This window comes from Rhinocladiella mackenziei, assembly GCF_000835555.1.
Source record: "Rhinocladiella mackenziei CBS 650.93 unplaced genomic scaffold supercont1.6, whole genome shotgun sequence".
In the NCBI taxonomy this organism is placed as follows: Eukaryota; Fungi; Ascomycota; class Eurotiomycetes; order Chaetothyriales; family Herpotrichiellaceae; genus Rhinocladiella; species Rhinocladiella mackenziei.
Window position 1 is genome coordinate 2689831 of NW_013550599.1, and position 17868 is coordinate 2707698.

At 50.4% G+C, this 17868-nt stretch overlaps 6 protein-coding genes across 6 annotated transcripts; 5 read left to right on the plus strand and 1 right to left on the minus strand.

The window, feature by feature from the left end:
• On the plus strand, positions 1-946 carry Z518_08749 (uncharacterized protein; the record flags this gene model as incomplete). The annotated part of the gene is made up of 5 exons (XM_013414488.1): positions 1-136; positions 219-299; positions 347-396; positions 446-583; positions 650-946. The coding sequence occupies 5 exons, from the start codon at positions 1-3 to the stop codon at positions 944-946; spliced, it is 702 nt and encodes a 233-aa protein (XP_013269942.1).
• A 2570-nt stretch (positions 947-3516) lies between these two features.
• Positions 3517-5389, plus strand: Z518_08750 (uncharacterized protein; the record flags this gene model as incomplete). Its single annotated transcript, XM_013414489.1, has 2 exons — positions 3517-4585; positions 4647-5389. The coding sequence occupies 2 exons, from the start codon at positions 3517-3519 to the stop codon at positions 5387-5389; spliced, it is 1812 nt and encodes a 603-aa protein (XP_013269943.1).
• Positions 5390-6021: 632 nt separating this feature from the next.
• Z518_08751 (uncharacterized protein) lies at positions 6022-6734 on the plus strand (the record flags this gene model as incomplete). The annotated part of the gene is made up of 2 exons (XM_013414490.1): positions 6022-6095; positions 6188-6734. The coding sequence occupies 2 exons, from the start codon at positions 6022-6024 to the stop codon at positions 6732-6734; spliced, it is 621 nt and encodes a 206-aa protein (XP_013269944.1).
• A 1564-nt stretch (positions 6735-8298) lies between these two features.
• On the minus strand, positions 8299-9183 carry Z518_08752 (uncharacterized protein; the record flags this gene model as incomplete). Its single annotated transcript, XM_013414491.1, has 3 exons — positions 8299-8413; positions 8478-9075; positions 9132-9183. The coding sequence occupies 3 exons, from the start codon at positions 9181-9183 to the stop codon at positions 8299-8301; spliced, it is 765 nt and encodes a 254-aa protein (XP_013269945.1).
• Positions 9184-10002: 819 nt separating this feature from the next.
• Positions 10003-14281, plus strand: Z518_08753 (uncharacterized protein; the record flags this gene model as incomplete). The annotated part of the gene is made up of 11 exons (XM_013414492.1): positions 10003-10357; positions 10407-10568; positions 10619-10732; positions 10783-10955; positions 11014-11126; positions 11172-11441; positions 11494-11998; positions 12045-12300; positions 12348-12614; positions 12659-13820; positions 13870-14281. 11 exons carry the CDS (start codon positions 10003-10005, stop codon positions 14279-14281), a joined length of 3789 nt encoding a protein of 1262 aa, XP_013269946.1.
• A 1128-nt stretch (positions 14282-15409) lies between these two features.
• On the plus strand, positions 15410-17118 carry Z518_08754 (uncharacterized protein; the record flags this gene model as incomplete). The annotated part of the gene is made up of 3 exons (XM_013414493.1): positions 15410-15855; positions 15957-16034; positions 16122-17118. The coding sequence occupies 3 exons, from the start codon at positions 15410-15412 to the stop codon at positions 17116-17118; spliced, it is 1521 nt and encodes a 506-aa protein (XP_013269947.1).
• Between the last annotated feature and the right edge of the window lie 750 nt (positions 17119-17868).

Genomic DNA, 17868 nt, shown 5'->3' on the forward strand with positions numbered 1-17868 from the left:
ATGAGACCTACGGCCGAGAGGACTGCGAAAAAAGGCATGGGCACGACTGCTCCTGGACAAATCTCGATCAAGGTCTCTTCGGGACCAAATTGTCACAGCATGGCTAATGTCAAGCTGCTGGCTGAGATTCTCCTCAGTCAGTATGGTCTGCCAGTCCACGCCCTGGAAAAAAGTGCAGCCGAAAATAGACAAGCTATGTTTCGGGCTGATGATGACAGATGGGTGTGTCGAACCTCAACCACCTATTGCCAGAGCTCTGCGGGAGACCGCAGCACAGTTGAAAAAAGCTGAGCATGAAGGTGAGAAATCCAGCCACGTGGTCAACTGCACAGCCTAATCTCCATAGTGATGGAATTCAAGACGCCATTTGATTGTTGGGAGGTGGCTCAAGCCACGGTATTCTCCCATCGGTCAATGAATGAGCACAAATCTGACCGATCACTAGTGGAGGCTCTGGTTTCAAACTGGCGCGAAAGAAACGCTGACGCTGGTCGCTTCCTCTGGAGAACCCATATATTCGACGTTCAAATGGTATCTAGAGACATTCGACATTAAGGAGCTGACAATCCCAGAACTTTTCCACGTATGTCGCCGCCTCAACTTCTCTTCAGGCTACTCCGGGTGTGACACATGGCTGATATTGATGCAGCTCAATACCAAACAAGCAGAATGGAGATACCAGTTTGCCGCGTATTGGTACAACACGGCGGCGAAGACTGGTACTGACCGTCCCATCGACGCCCTAATTTGTCCTTGCGCTCCTTCTGCGAGATTTCCTCATGGACATCCAGTTTGGTGGGGATATTTTAGTTTGTGGAATATCCTGGACTATCCCAGTGTGATTCTTCCACTCAAAAGGATGAAAGCCGACCCCGACAAAGATGCCAAAGACCTGAACTACGTCCCAAAGGATAACATTCGACAAGATGAATTAGGAAATTGGTAAGGTTTCCCTTCACCTGAATTTCTTGCTTCTAACCATTGTTTCCAGATGGGCCTCATCGATGGAAGACCCTACCAATAACTCTGCAAATCGTGAGACACACAATTCGGCGACGAGGAACTGATTTCTGTCGCGGAGTGTATAGATCAGGTCTGCAACAGTTGAATATCGAATCTGTTGGTCGTCAGAAAGCCCATTGGTCTCTCACCGTCGTAGGCCAAGGGGTCATCCGGTCGTCGGCCATCTCCGAGCATGTCCGTCCATGAAACTCTTCCACAATTTCTTCGACGTCAAGAGGAGGAATAGTAGCACAAATTCATCACCGAGAGACAGATCCAGCTTGTCTAGGCACTCTGTCGCCGAGCCTGACAATGGAGATATGCACAAACTGACACCCTTCTAGAGCGTTGGGCTCAGGGGCTGGGAGTATATAGAATGCAAGATCGCCAAGGTCAGGTGGAGTCGTTCCAGCAGAATTACTTGTAAGTCGCTCTTTGAAGAGATATGGCGAACGTATTCATAAGGAAATGCTCTTCTTGCACGTCTCTAGTGGAGCTTATTCTTGCCATGGCGGGGGAACCCTCGAAGCACATATAGGGAAGCGATTGCCCTTCAAAACACTCTTGCAGTTTTCGTTTGTGAAGAGAATTGACTCGCCCACAGTCCTCCCGAGAAGGGCAAGAAGACCCTCGCCATGATATTCTGCTTCTTTAATTCCTCACAATCCTTTACGATGTTCGGCCAGCAATCTCCAACTCAGAGCTGAAGATCAGATTGCCATGCACAGAAAAGATGTGGGCCCCCACACAGAAGGAGTGTGGAATAAACGTCGACGACCAGGACACCGTGAGCCACCATTCCAAGATGTATTCTCTGAACCCTTCCACGAATGGCCACACGATGATACAGAAACGTATCTGCTGGGGGGGTGACTACACTTTGATTTCAGCTCTAATTCAGTACATGTTCTCCGTGCGAGAGACGGCAAAATCTAGACCTCAATCAGAACAAATCTTGACCCTCGAAGAACACGCCTCCTTGAGAAGGGCACCGGATAATGGGAAATACCGAAGGGAAGCAAGAACTGAGTCATCGTTGGTCATAGGGGATCCTGAGGGGCCGATATCATTCAATCCGAACGCGTTGCATCGAATGGCATTCTTCCGAATCCACGTTGCCATTAGACCGTATTGTAGATGAAGACTCAAGGTCTTCACCAATTTGCGGTATCTCTCGCAGACAGCCCCGTACCCGAACATAGCTGGAGATTTGACAAGGCTGCATGGGACACTTCAACCGCACTAGCCAACCACGTCGAATGGGGTGTCAATCTCGTTGCTCGCAACCAGTTGGCTACCCCGTCAATGCAGCACTCGTTCTACTCTCCTGATTGCGCGCTTGTGCTCAGCAAGTGACTACAAGCAGTACCGATATGACTCTCTAAGTCGGAGTTTGAGGAGGTGGGATATCATCTCATGAATGCAGAACCAGGGTATGTCCACGAGTTGCAAAGTCGTTAGGGTCTAGGCGAGACTGTTTCAAGAGCAGCCCGTTTGGGATGTGGTGAGAATGGTTGGCGAGGCATGGGGTGTCTACAGAACGATGTTGGTGGATGACAAAGACGATGACTCTGATCAGATGGAAAACGAGAGCCTTGACAGTGCAGGTATGTCTTTCGACAGAATTGCGACTGCTTCCAGGATGAAAATGGAAAAGGTTGGCAGGATAGCTGGCACGTTGGGCTTGAGATTTTATATGTGAGCATATGGGATTTGGCAAGGCTGCCGGATGGAGACTGTACCCCGTTTTCAGCCAACTCCAAGCTGAAAAAGGATAACGGCCTAATGATATAGTGACTTCATCGCTTGTGAACCATTCCAAAAAGGGAGGAATGAATGATTTTCAGAGTAATATCTCGGGCCAAAAGCGTGTCAGGAAATTCAGTAGTTAGAGCATTCCTCAGCTTCTTCCTTTCCTAGATATTCGTGTATCTCGTTAAGCAATCTCCTTCCTTGGGCCGTTTGAAGATACGCGTAGGCGATCGAGCTTGTCACTTTTTGACAGGATGAAAAGCGACTGAGAAATTCGAGATTAGCGACTTTGCAGCCATTGAACAATTTTCCCGAATTGTTACCACCATGATTCTGTAGGGCAGGCAACGGCATGAACTGCCTCGGTCTCTCGGCTGAAGAGTGTTCAATAGTCCAATGAATCTTTGACTTTCAGAAGTGCGCCTTCTCGGAACCGATGGAAGGACCCAGCAGGTATCTTATCAACGAGTTCCTATCAGATTCTCAGAGCCCATCTCCGCATTTTTGGCCTCTTGATTGGGTGGATGGAAACAGAACCCGCCCGCTTAGTCAATACGCCCAAGGGCAGGTGTCGGCGGGGTGGATTAGTGGTCGTTGAATTCCGAAAAAGTTCAAGTTATCATAGGTCAAGTCCTTGACAAGGCCAGAGTAAATATAAATATACATGGAGAGATTCCTACCTTATGCTGCCGGGCTAGAATGCAGAAGACAAAATAAATCTACGGTGCAAGGAAATTGCATACAATAAGTACCTGATCAATCATGTCTCCATACTCGAAGAAAGAAGACAGTGTCCAAACAATCGATCCGTACCGACTATTCGATTCACGCCCGGTGTTCTCCCACGCTGCAACATCCACGGGACCATGTCGCATTGTTGCCACCGCCGGGCAGGTGGGCGCGGACGAGAACCGCGTTGTCCCCCAGGATGTTGACGAGCAAATGGCGCTGGCGATGAAGAACTTGGGCCGATGCCTTGAAGCCGCGGGCGCCACTGTCACGGACGTCTTCAAGCTGGTGTACTACATTGTCGACTATGATCCGAATAATCGACGACATACGAAGCACGTCAAGGCGTTTCTGAATGGGCACAGGCCGGCGACGACATTAGTCCCAGTCCCGGCGCTCGCAGATCCGGAGTTTAAGTTCGAAATCGAGGCGTATGCCGCCGTCAGACAAGAGCCCCTGAAAAATGTCGATGTGGTTGTTGTGGGTGCTGGGCTCAGCGGGCTCAAAGCAGCGTACGATGTTCAGAAGGCGGGGCTTTCTTGCATCGTCGTCGAGGCTCGTGATCGCGTCGGAGGCAAGACGTGGTCGGTTGATCCATTGGGGGAAGGAAAGTTCCTGGATGTCGGTGCCGCATGGGTCAATGACACCAATCAGGGCGCGATCTATGCTCTGGCCAAGTCTCTGGGGTTGGAACTTGTGGTGCAGAACACCGTGGGGAACGTAATTCAGGAAGACCTGGGAGGGGGGTTGGGATTATTCGAGTATGGAGGTACGCCTGAGAGGATGGCCGAGCCCAAAGGAGTCGAAAACTTAGTCTACATTCGGGAACGGGCAGAGACGGTGTGTCAGCAGCTGGATATCCATGATCCAGTTGGAACCGGAGGACATCTTGACCGGATGACGTTGGAGGAGTGGTGCATGGCCGAAATCAAGTCTGAAACGGCGCTGGCGTCGGTCAAATTGTGGACCCGAGCCATGCTGGGCTTGGAGCCGTCGGAGATGAGTGCGCTTTATTTCCTGAATTATTGCAAGAGTGGCGGTGGGCTGCTGCAGATGAGATCGGATTTCAAGCATGGCGGTCAATATCTCAGATTCATCCGGGGTAAGTGGAAGCATATCTTCGCTGGTGGGCCAGATGCTGAACTCGAACTGGGGGAGGACAGGCACGCAATCAATGTCTCTTGGATTGGCTAATTTGATGAATCCTGGTTCCGTGATCCTCAACTCACCAGTGCGACGCATTTCACAGACCCCCGAAGGGATTTTCGTATCTGCAGGTCGGGGCGACTTTCGATGTCAACGAGTTATTATCTCGGTGCCGACGGTTCTGTACAAAGAAATCACCTTTGATCCTCCCTTACCCGAGGCCAAGGTCGAATTGGGCAAAAACAACGTCCACGGATACACCTTGAAAGTCATGGTCATGTACTCGGAGCCCTGGTGGCGGAAGAAAGGCCTGTCCGGGGCCATCATGTCGTTCAAGGGACCTATCACCACGTGTCGCGACTCGAGCAACGATGCCAAGGGCATGTTCTCTCTGACTTGCTTCACGAACGGCGATTTTGGTCGTCAAATGTCTCTGCTCCCACAGCAGGAGAGGTTCAATGCGATTTTGGCCCATATCAAACGAGTCTATGGGCCATACGTGGACTCGGTCCCCGATCCGATTGCCGTCACCGAGCATGAGTGGGCCAAGGATCAATGGGCCCAAGGTTGTCCCTGTCCCGCGTCTCCTCCGGGTATTATGACCAAGTATAATCACGCCTTGAGGACAAGTCATGGAAAAGTCCACTTTGTTGGCACCGAGACGGCATATGAATGGAAAGGGTACATGGAGGGAGCTGTGCAGTCGGGGGAAAGAGGAGCGAAGGAAGTGATTGATGCTCTAGGGAGGGCTAAGTTGTAGATGCATGACCCATCAAAGTAGGGGGTTACTCAGCCTTGTCAGGGGGGCATCGTCCTTGACATGTTAGGGGGTCTTCTGCATCCCCGTTTGAGACACCCACTCAAATAGTAGTTCGATTTTGATGACAGTCAAACCGGTTTCGAGTAGTTTATTGTATCGGCATTATGAATACTGGTGGTGTTTTCTGTCTCTGCAGCCCAGCCTTGTGTTAAACGGCTCAAAAGGGGCCCGCAGGTCGCCAACCACACCAAACTGAATCCCTCTTTTGGCCCCCAGAATCATGTGATGTCCTAGGTTTGTTGCTTACCAGCAACTATCACGTTATTGGTGGGCGACGGGCTCAGGGGTTGAATGAGGCGCCTGAAAGAGTTAGCCCCATCTACTAACCGGACTCCGCCATTAGTATTACCTTTTTTACATTTTCGGAGTGTCCCTGCGCGTGTCTCTCTCCTCGCCTTGAGTCTTATTTCTTACTCCAGGTTCCAGCTTGGATTCCCTCTCTTTCTATTTCTAATTATCATATACGGCCATATTCAACAGACAAACACTCGTTTTCTTCCTTTCAATTCTTCATTCCTCACACCCTTAATAAATTGGGTGGTTTGTACTCGAATTCTGTCCCGCGAGTTTCAATGGGCTACGCAACCCAGCTTCAGGGCAAGTTCGCCCACAAAGTCGACGACCCTGTGCCTGAATTCAACTCCGAGTATGCTCTTCTCCGCCGTTAAGTCCAAACATTCACAACTTCGACCTCACCGACTCTCCTGTCCCACCATACTGACCGACACTCCAAAATAGATTTCCCGCGCACCCAGCCATTGTCCACTTCCCCATCGCCTTCAACACGTTCGCCTGGGGTCTGGACATCCTCTACGCCCTGACAACGACCTGGATCCAACCCGAATTCCTCACCACCCGATTCTCATCCCCATCCACCCTGCTCGACATCACTCGTATGTCGTACTTCCTCATGTGCGTGGGACTGATCACCACCGTCCCTGCCATCATGTCCGGCAACATCCAACTGGTAGGCATGATCAAGAAGAACGGCGGACCCTGGGAAAAGGACGCTGCAGGCAAGCAGAAGAGCACCATGGTGCCTCGCATTAAGGCGTGCATCACCCACGCCATCATCAACGATCTCGTCTTCGTTGCCAACCTATACAGCTGGTATCTCAGAAAGGACAAGGAGGGTGCCGTCAATCCCGGCAAAGTTCCCACTGAGACCAACATGATTATCAGCATGGTCTTGTTACCCTTGTTGATGATGTCCTCCAAGATCGGTGGCACTCTGACCTATAACCATGGCGTGGGCTTGAACTTGGGCCGCAAGAAGATCGAGTAAGGCTGTGTGTGTGTGTGTGTGTGGAGAGAAATATCGTGCTGAAGAGCAAGGTTTAAGAGATGGGGGACGACTCATACGTAGGTCTGCACCGCCATGGACAGGCCAGCAGAACCCTTTTCGACGACCCTGTTTCAGCGGACTCAGTTGGACCCAAGCTGCACGTGCACACACTGTTCCCATTGACATTTTTGACACATGAGGCGAGACGAAGAAAGGCGATTTAGGGAATACGATTATGAGTGGTGGGGACCAAAAATATGTCTTGGACAATTCTCTCGGTTGGAATGGGTGGTGTTTTGGTGGAAGGGAATAGATGCTGTCGTGTTTCTGTTGGAGAGGTGCGAATGGTATTTCACAGATGTGTAATCTCGTTTGCTACATTTATAATGATAGTCCGGGGGATTGGATTCTACTTCAGTTCGAAGTTCTCCTCGCATATCGTTTGAATCATTCACTCTCTAACCCGTTTGGCCGGCTAGCCTTTGAGACTGACGGACCCCTCTGAGATACCATTTGCTAGTGGAACAGGATGAGAATCCCAACACGACAACTATATATTACCCCCTCCTCGTCCACCGCCATTATCGTCTGAAGAACAACTTCTCCATCTAGCTCAGCGGGATGGATATGCCTTACGTTCCCTGAGACCCTAGCGCAGAATATTACAGATTTGTTCCTACGGGATTTGTTCGCGCGCTCATCACCGTTCTTCGACTCTCACAGAAACAGAAAGGCAGCTCTGTAACCCACGAAACAAGGTCTCGAGTTCGGACATTAGCATGTCATCGGGGAGAAGGGGTATATCACTTTCCAGTGTCGCGTGTATGCTGACCCAAATGGCGACTCGAATAGCACTGGGCAACCGGACCCGGATTCGAGAACGGATTCACTAAGTGTGGGTAGCCAGCCTCGAAACTGGCGCAGCCAAACCATGGCACGAAGCAGGACTGTTTTTGTTCAGGATTCTCTGTGACATCTCTCGGGCGAGCAATCTGGGGCCTTCGACCTGGAACAATATCTCGTGGACGGCAACACTCTCGATGTCAAAATCCGAGGATACAATGACGTACATGCTCATTCATGCGGCTATTTCAATATTTCCCTTCGACAGGGCACGCGGATGAACATACGGACCTGGGCTTATTGACGCTTCGCATCGGCGATGGTCAGAGGTTGCGGGTTCTGGATCGGGTCAATTCGACAGAGGTGGGCGCCCGCATGGATTGAAACTACACCACCGCCCCAGGTATGCATAGGGTGGTGAGGAATCCAGAGGGCAGACAAAGCGTTGTATTCTCGGTCCGACACTTGTCGAAGCAAGATGCTGATTCCACCCTGTTTGGAAGAGATGACGGACAGGTCCATCCCGTGCGACTTGTGGAAGGCGATCCTAGTCGGCAAAGTGAGTGTCAACACGGTCAAGGAGATAAAAGAGTTGCAACGTTCAATGTTGAGTGCTAACGGTACGATAGAAGCGGACGATTCCTCTCTCAGCGTTTGAAGATGAGAATGAGCATGAGAATGGGTCACGGCTAGCTTGACTCGGATGTCCGGTAGTGTCGGCCTAGGGGGATTTCGTGACTTCGTTGACCATCGCGACGGCCTTTTTCGCTAGTGTCTTAGCATCAGGTGGAAATCTTGCCGAGAGATAATTGTACTTGGGGTCCAAGGCGACGAATCTACATTGGGTTGTGTCAGCCTTCGTCCTGGCAGCAATGTGGAAGCGGATGGACTTGAACTTACGGAGTAGGCCGAATACTACTAGCAAACTGCCTCCTCTCAGACAGCCTCTTCCTGACAATTTCCTCGACAGGATCCGTCCCTGCACCGTACGTCTTGTAATAATCCCCGAGGAACAATCTTGTGGTGTAGAAGATCCCCTGTTCCATGAGCGCCGGCAACGCGGTGGTCTGAACATCGTGCAAAACGCTTTTACCTTCATTCGTCGAAGCCATTGCCAATATCTGCACGCCATGACAGATCGCAGCGATTGATTTCCGAGACGGCTTCTGCGTTTGGGGAAAGTAAGCGGCAAGCAATTCATGGACGCGAGGTGAATCGATGACTTGACGAACACCTTTGTCGTGGCCGCCGGGAAGGAACACGAGGTCGTAGTCCGATAGACGGAACGAGTCATCTTTCCAGGCCAAGGGCTTTTGAAAGCCGGAATCAATGTCCCGGAGCGATTTATACACTTTTTTGGCGGCTTTGTTAGCACCGAGAAGAGTTCCGGTCCAGCCTGAGAGCATCTTCTCGTCGCATTTGGGCGAGGTGCCTGCTTCGGTGGCGAAGGTGATTTCGAAGCCAGAGTCGCGAAAGACCTGCCATGGAATGGCAGTTTCTGTACCAAAACATCATGAGTAAACAAATGCTTTGACGAAGAGTCTCGGAGTATACCAGTAGGGTCGTGTCCGTAATCGGCCATAAGGAAAATCACTTTCGGAGCCATTGTTAATCCCTTGGCTTCTCAAGCCCCGTGATGAGCTTTGTTCGGAACCGGATTAGAGCTTTGACTATTGAAGGAATGCTACAAGAAGCTCCAAGGTCAAAACACAAGACATTGGCGGGAGGGAATGGAAGGGTCGTCCAGAAGAATCTATCACATGCCCGTGAATATTAACCCCCGTATGACCCTCCCACGACAAGCGAGAGAGTTTGGCTTTGACTCAGCTGAGGCTGATGTGCCACAGGCCCATGTTGGTCACTGAGATCCCATGATTGGCAATGGAGTAAGCACGAATGAAAAGACGAAAGACTTAAAAGGAGGTTCACCAGAAGCCTGTGCGGAGACACGTTTTTCCGGTCCCGAGCTCGAGGGCCCCGGGTCGATGACACCCAAAAAGTTTTTCGAATTGCCTTCTGCCTCGTATACATCTTACATGGGCTCTGGCTACTCTTTCTCGTCCTTCGTATTCATGCCGTCTGGACCCCTGGTTGCAGACGTCATGCCCTTGGTAATTCTCACACAAACGGGCACGTCATTTCTTGCCTGACATCCAGTTTCACATGTCGAGAATGTTATCGTCTGGAAATTCCGTTAAGAGGCTTGCACGGAGCATGGCCTACTGTGTAAGTTTTCAGCTATTGAATCCACCGCCTCATCTTCGTGTATCTGAGCACAGCCTTTCACATATTCGAAGTTTTCCCCCTTTTCGAAGACCTCCACTCTCTATATTATATTGTCTTTCTTGAAGAACTCTCCTTGAAGACTTGGCTTCTTTTCCAAGCTCACATCAACTCGTTCCTATTTCATTGAGCGGCATCCACAATGGATCAAACCCCTCAAAAAGTCTCTGACGGAGACATCGGAACCAAAAGTCCCAACGGGTCGAACGGGGTTGGTTCATCAACGACGCCCCGGTCAGCTTCTCATCAGGTTCCTCCATATCGGGTTGGGACCACGGAGCCCGGAGGTCCACTTTCTAGATCTCAGTCGAAGCTCGAGGCCCGAGACTACCATGAAGGAAACAAGTTCCCTCGGCTATCCCGCCCTGTCGAGCTTTTGCGACATGGCTACGACGTCGTCGTGATTGGATCCGGATATGGAGGAGGAGTCGCAGCATCCCGGATGGCGCGCGCCGGTCAATCTGTCTGTGTTCTGGAGCGTGGGAACGAGAGATGGCGTAAGCAATATCATCTTGCCTGGCTGAATATATATCTCATGGCGTCCAGCGGGTGAATACCCTTCAACTCTGGCGGAGGCTAGCCCAGAAATCAGCGTGTCTGGACTTTTTGCTCCTGAGGACAAACCGGGAGTGCCAGTGCAGGTTGGAGATCCGACGAAGCTCTATCAGCTCATCATGGGAGCCGGTCAAAATGCATTTGTTGCCAGTGGTCGGATTTGTCCCCATTCAATCTCCTTGAATATGTACTGACCAGTCAAGGTCTCGGGGGCACAAGTCTCTTAAACGCCAACGTATTTCTGAAAGCCGACGACGGAGCCATGAGTCTTCCGGAATGGCCAGACAATCTCCGGAAACCCGGGGCTTTGGATGAATGTGCGCATCCTGTGGGCTCGCTGGATTGTCAATACTGATTGGGGACACAGACCACAAACGCGCTGCTCAGATGCTTCAACCGGAAACATATCCAGAAGATTTCCCTCCTCTGGCAAAGCTTGACCTCTTGAAGAAGCAGGCGGAGCTCTTGGGCCTCGAGAAGAATTTCAAACGAGTCCCGCAAACAACGCGGTTTGAGAATGGACCAAACTATGCTGGCGTTGTATGCCCGTTATCACCTTCGTGCGTGGGAAATTTGACTGACCCTGCTCGATCTGAAGCAAATGCAAGCCAGTGCCCTCACTGGCATGGATAGTACGGGTGTCAACGATGGGAGTAAATCCTCAACCCTCGTCACCTATCTTGCTGATGCATGGAATTGGGGAGCCGAGATGTAGTCCATCCCCGATTCCATTTTGCCATGTGCTAACTTGAACAGCTTTTGCGAATGCGAAGCTCGATGTATCAAGAAACATCCCACACAAGAAGGTTATCTCATATACTTTGCATGGCACGGGAGCAAGCGAGGTTTGTTCAAGCAAAACATCTATCGTGATCTCATGTGGGTGCATGCAAAGAAATTCGTGTTTCTCGGTGCTGGTGCCCTAGGAACCTCCGAGATTCTCCTTCGAAGCAAAGCTCTTGGACTGAAGATGAGTGATCGCGTGGGTAAGGACATGAGCGGGAATGGCGATATCCTAGCTTTTGGGTACAATGCATTATCTACCAATCGTGGCAATCAACGCTGATTCGGCATGTAGATACAACACCGACTACGAGGCCAACGGTCTAGGACGAGTCTCTCCAAACCCCGACCGACCCATCGGCCCGACCATTACGGGAGTCATTGACTGTCGTCAGCAACTAAACCCACTGGACGGTTTCGTCATCGAAGAAGGTGCCATTACGGAGGCTTTGGTCCCCGTGCTTCAAAAATTGCTGGAATCTCTCCCAGGAAAGATCTTCCCGGAAAAATACACCATCAAAAATAGGTTGCGCCATTTGATTTCTCGTCAACAAAGCCGACTCGCTCCATACGCGCCAATGGGTAGTCTAGAGAGGACGCAAACATATCTCATCATGTCCCATGACAGCAACCAAGCAGTGATGAGATTGGGAGAAAATGACAAACCTACTTTGACCTTTCTCGGAGTCGGGAGAAGTGACCATGTGAAATATCTCAACGGGATTCTTGCCAAGGCCACCAATGCGGTCGGAGGAACCTATATCAACTCTCCCTTTTTCGCAGCTCTCGGAGAGCAAGAGGTATGAAACCGAACGATTGTTCCCATTGGCATGCTAACTGTGATAGATCACGGTGCATATCATGGGGGGAGCAACAATCAGCAGCGACGGTACTGGCGTCAATGGGGCAACGGATGAATTTGGTCGACTGTTTCGAGGACCCGGGAAAGACGTTCACGATGGGATTGTCGTTGTAGATGGTGCGGCCCTTCCAACAGCTCTTGGAGTCAACCCATTTGCAACCATTACTGCACTCGCAGAACGATCTGTGGAAGAAGCGGCCCGAGTCGAAAATCTCATGATCGACTTGGTCACTCAGAATGGTACGGAACGGGAACGTGGCTTGATGTCGCAATGCTGAAACATTCAGGGACATTGAACCTGTTCGGACGACCGGCACATGCGCATCCTATGAACAAGGAACTCCGTCACGCAGAAAGAACAATTCACATGGCCATGGACTCCGAGGCCGAAGGCATTGAGTTCACCGAAGTTATGTCCGGTTATATCAACACCGAAGATCAAGTGGACACCGGGAATGAGGCGTCTGATTTCACTATCGCCACCGCTGCAGCCCAAGCGGCAGGAAGCACTGCCAGATTCTTTCTGAGTTGTCATGCCTGGGATACTGATGAATGTATGAGATACCGTCCCTCCCAACGATCAGGCTAACCTTCACAGTGATTGGCCGATCAGACCACCCGGCGATGCTTACCGGCACATTTACATGTGCGGGCCTTCCAGGGTCGCCTTTCATGGTTCTACGAGGTGAATTCAACCTTTTCAATCAAGACAAACGGACACCGGATACCACCAATCTCACCTATGACTTTGACATGGTGTCTACCCGAGGAGAGGTGATCCACTTCCATGGATACAAAATCGTTGACCGTTCCGTCGCTTTCAAGCCTTGGTCTACATGGAAAGCCACTTCTACACTCTACGTGACTCTTACCCAGGGAAGCCAAGTCAAAGGAAAGGGGACGTTACACATCGATCCCCAAGACTTTGCATCTGAATTGTCAACTTTCACCCCTCATGGGCCGACGATCCTATCCAAGGCATTTTCCACCGGCAAATTCTTGACCTTCTTCACACAACAAGTCTTGGTCAACTTTCTCGGCCCATGGGGCCGAATGCAGTTTCCAACCACCACCTATCAGGGCTATGAAGTGAACAAGAAGCCGCCTATTGAGACCATAAAAATTACTTCTGTTGACAACGTCGTCTCCACCTTACAGCGATGGGCGCCGACTTCCACGTCTTCCACTGGTCGAAAAGTTCTGTTTATTCCCGGTGCATCGGTTGACCATCAGATTTTTGCTCTTCCAACCATCGAGACGAATGCAGTAGAATACTTCCAAACCGCAGGATACGAGGTCTTCTGCATCACACATCGTGTCGGCAAGACCCCCAATGCTCAGCGTGGATACACCACCTACGACGCCAGACTCGATATCCAAGCTGTGTTTGAAGAAATTCACCGGATCCAAGGTTCAGACAAGCCCATATATGTGATCGCCCATTGTGCCGGGTCCGTCGCATTATCTGCCGGACTCCTGGATGGAAATATCGATTCGAAATGGATCAGTGGATTGACAGCATCGCAAGTCTTCTTCAACCCGATGTTTGGGACAATCAACAAGATCAAAGCATTTTTACCGATTCCCCTGACCCAGATTTACAAGTTGCTGGCCGGAAATTGGTTCTCATGTATCTCCACAGAGCACGACTCTTTGGTCCAACGGCTCTTGAATCAAGTGGTTCGATTGTATCCCGTCGGCTCACCGAAAGAGCTATGTAATAGTGTTGTCTGTCACCGATCCGAGCTTGTTTTCGGAAGGTAGGTTGGGGAGCAAGAGTCCTCTGATACTCAACGCTAACCATGACAGACTCTGGTCTCACAAACGTCTAAACGCCGCTACTCACGAGAACTTGTCCAAATTCCTCGGTGGGGTGAGCATGAATTCGCTCTCTCAGCTCATGTACCAAGGCATCCATGGACATGTGACGAACAACATGTCAGAGTCGCTTGTCACAACGCCGAATCTGCAACGACTGAAAGGTCTTCCAATCTTGTTTATCTCCGGAGCAGATAATGTGGTGTACACGCCAGAGAACACGGATAAATCGTACACGACAATGACTACGACATTCGGTCAGAAGGAATACCAACGAGAACTCTTTCCCGGGTACGGGCATTTGGATTGTTGGATGGGCGCTGAGGCGGTGAAGGATGTTTATCCCACTGTACTTGCTCATGCGGAGAAGATTTTCCACCAGACTAACGAGATCTACGTGTGAGGTTTTCTGTCAGGGCATGAGGTGTCCATGATCATCATGGACGTCCTGTCTCACGACAGTCAGTCGCCGCACCGTATATTCGGCACCTGTGAAATGGAAATGGGGAATAATCAACATGAAATTCTCTCCATATAATCTCAGCACGAAAACCCTGGGTACACAGGTACTCCTTTCATTTTAACGAATGTGACTTGCGCGGGCTCGCATTGCATCGCAGACCCTGGACTTTGTGGATTCAGCTCATGCAAGACTTCAATCCATCTCACCACTTCTCCCCCAGAATAACAAAATATTTCCCTTTCAAGATGATGCAAGTAATCGCGTTCGGTAGCCAATGGATCTAGACAGGGATGTATCCTTATTATAGCGGTGAATCCACTGTGGGGTGCCCATCAAAACTCAAAAGGCTGCCCTTCTTCTTGGCCTTTACGCAGCTTCTTCAAGACGTGTCCTTTGTTTACGGATTCCAGACGCATGAGAGAATCAAGACAAATCCGGTCAGGTAAGAAAGGAGAATGAGTTGATGGCAGGCCCCATTGTACCTCCCGTCCAATGTAGTTTAGCGTCTTATTTTCTCATCGTCTTGAACCTCAATCTTCATCCCTGGTTGCATCCCTCGACTCGAACCTGCAAGATGTCAAACGTCGCAGAAACTGTTATCCACTGACTCGGTGGGAGGCCGGCGTCTCATTCTCTTCCCTGTCTCCCTTTTCCAGCCCTGAGGCAACCTCTTCTTTTAATTGGTGGGTGGCACAAAGCACCGCCGTATCTGGGAAGGCTTAACCCCCTCGCCCAGCCTCGTATTTCCCCCCTTCTTTCCCGATGCCACCATTTCTCTTGGGCAAAGCTGAGCCCTAGCGAAAGGCCGCCTCTGCTGTGTAGCACATAGTCTTTTCAGCCTTGGAAGATGACTTTTTTTTGACATGTGAAAATCGAATACTCTCCTCGACCCCAGAGTAAGGCCTGTGAAAGGCCACGACTTCAGGATCTCGTTGCCTGCCAGCCAACCTTATCCTCACCGAAAATTTGGCCCTTCTCTGTTATCCTCGAAAGCTACAATCACCTCTCATCTTGTCTCTATCTGCTTCCTCCTTCAGTGATCCAAGAATTACCATCCCGACAACAACCATGACCCCATCGACCAAACCGCTCCCTTACACCGCAAACCCAATCCTCCTCATCATCAACGACCTTTGGCTCTTCGGCCAAATCACATTCACTTGGCCCATCACCGCGGGTTTGCCCAGCATCATTTGGCCTCCAACACCCACTCGATCCGGGTCCCTTGACGAACTAGCATTCACCGCCGCCAACGCCTGGGCAATTGCTTTGCATGCATTTTTAGGATTAGCACAGTTTGTTTTTCTCGTGTCCCTGGTGCCGTTGGCATTCACCCCATTGTCGGTCTTGTATTTCTCGTATATCGTCGCCTTCGTGCTAGGGAACCAGTGGTTTACCATCTTGCTAAACGGGTGGAGGAAGCATGGCTTGCTCGAGTCAAATCCGAAATGCATCGAGGGGAAAGCTGTGCATGAACATGAGAAATGGGTTTTCATCAACGGCGTCGCTGTTGGGTATGTCCTCATTTCTTCCTCTAGGGATCGAGCGGGTCGATGTAGAAAATGCCTGCCAGATTCGAAGCGAGTGGATACTCGTGTATTGACTGTGGTTGTAGGAGTCATTGGCTTCAATCAAATCTCGACCGTCTTGCTATGACTTTCAGACGTCCAGTATATGGCATACATAATCAAACGTGAGTGGGACCTTTTCTTTAAAGAACCTTACGGCTCCTAGTCTCAACAGTCGCTTTCCATTCCATTGTCTCATCTACGGACAACAGTCGTGGAATCATCTTCGATGTTCTCGAATGCATCATCCAGCGCGACCTAAGCTATCCAACCCTCGACATCCGACAAGCGTACTCCGAACTAGTAAAAATCCTCTCGGACTCCGATGTGCACAAACTTGTCTTGATCCTGCACAGCCAGGGCGCCATCGAAGGAGGCATGGTTCTCGATTGGCTCTACACGACAGTTGCCGCCGAACAGCTTCAGAAACTAGAGATCTACACGTTCGGAAATGCCGCAAATCACTGGAACGCTCCCGTGATTTCAACGCTGGGTGACGGTGGGGAAAGGGGAGAAAACGGAGACAATGCGAAAGATAGGATCGTAAAGCATATTGAACATTACGCCAATACGCGCGATTACGTATCGCGGTTTGGAATTCTACATTTTCGACCTGACCAGGCACCTGCTTCACCTCCTGTGTCTAGAACCGCGACGTCAACATCACCAGGGCCTGCCTCTTCTTCATCCACCACCACCCTCGTTAATGGCCCTATCAAATCAATCTCAGTCTCAAGCTCAGGAACCCGCAAACGCCTCAAACTCACCACATCAGACCCGTCAACCTCAGCGCCCGCTCTCGCAGCTCCGTCTCCCAAAACACCCATCGAGCGTCTCAACCCTTCCGCCCAAGACGACAACCGCTTCGTCGGCCGTCTCTTCAAGCGCCTTGGCTCCGGCCACCAGTTCAACCAGCACTACCTGGACAACATGTTCGAGATGGAAGGTGTCGATCCACATGATTTGTCTAAAGGTTACGTTAAAGGTGGCAATCCTTACATGGATATGCCGGTTGATATGGAGGTTTTTGACGAGTGGGATACCGTCCAGTACGCTACCGCCGATGTGCACGGGAGTGTGGGGAATGGAGACAGGCCTGGGAGCAGTATTGGTCAGAAAGAGAGGGTGAAGAGCGTTAAAGAGCTAAGTCGGCTTTGGGGTTATAGAAATGGTATGAACCCAGATGAGGAGGGCAGCAAGAAGCAATGATGAGAAAGAGGAGGCTTTGGGAATAGGATGACAAGCGGTATAACGGATGAGGCTGAGGTATTAAGGGGAGGCCCAAGCCGTGCTGGCTAGCTGGTCCACTAGCCGATCGGTTGTTTGACGGTTGTCAGGATATTTTTCTGGCCAGACCAGACATCATTCACAGATATAGCTGACTGATAGAAGTCACTCCCCTACTGGTAGGCTGCTAAACTGGCAGTTGGAGTCGGATTATATGAAAAGGACATTGGCACTCAAGATGTCAACTAGAACAGAGACGTCGAAAACTGTCCGAATGATGTAGAACTTCTATTGAAGATTTTGAGCACCGATTGGCGTAGCTTCAGCCATCATGAAGTTGAAAATCCAATTTGTTGCCGTCCCAATACCGCACCTTCGGTACGCATCGAAAGAGAGTTGGTCCTAGTGGGTTACACCAAACAAAAGCCGTTAATCTTCAACCAAATATGGCGCAGAACTCACGCCATGGAGCGCCTTGCCTTCCATCCCGAAAAGCACATAGTACAAGAAGAAAATGCCATGCAAGCATTAGCAACCTCATGCTTGTGAGCATAACCGGGTTTCTCGTTATATCCAATCAAAACGATGATGAGGAGATAACAGAGAAGGATTTAACCGGAAGACGCAAAAGTCATCATGTTTCGACAACCCCCTTTTTTTGACGTTGGGAATCCCAATCAGGAGGAAGAGCAGGTATGACACACTGTTGCATGCTGTGAGCAATCTGGCCAC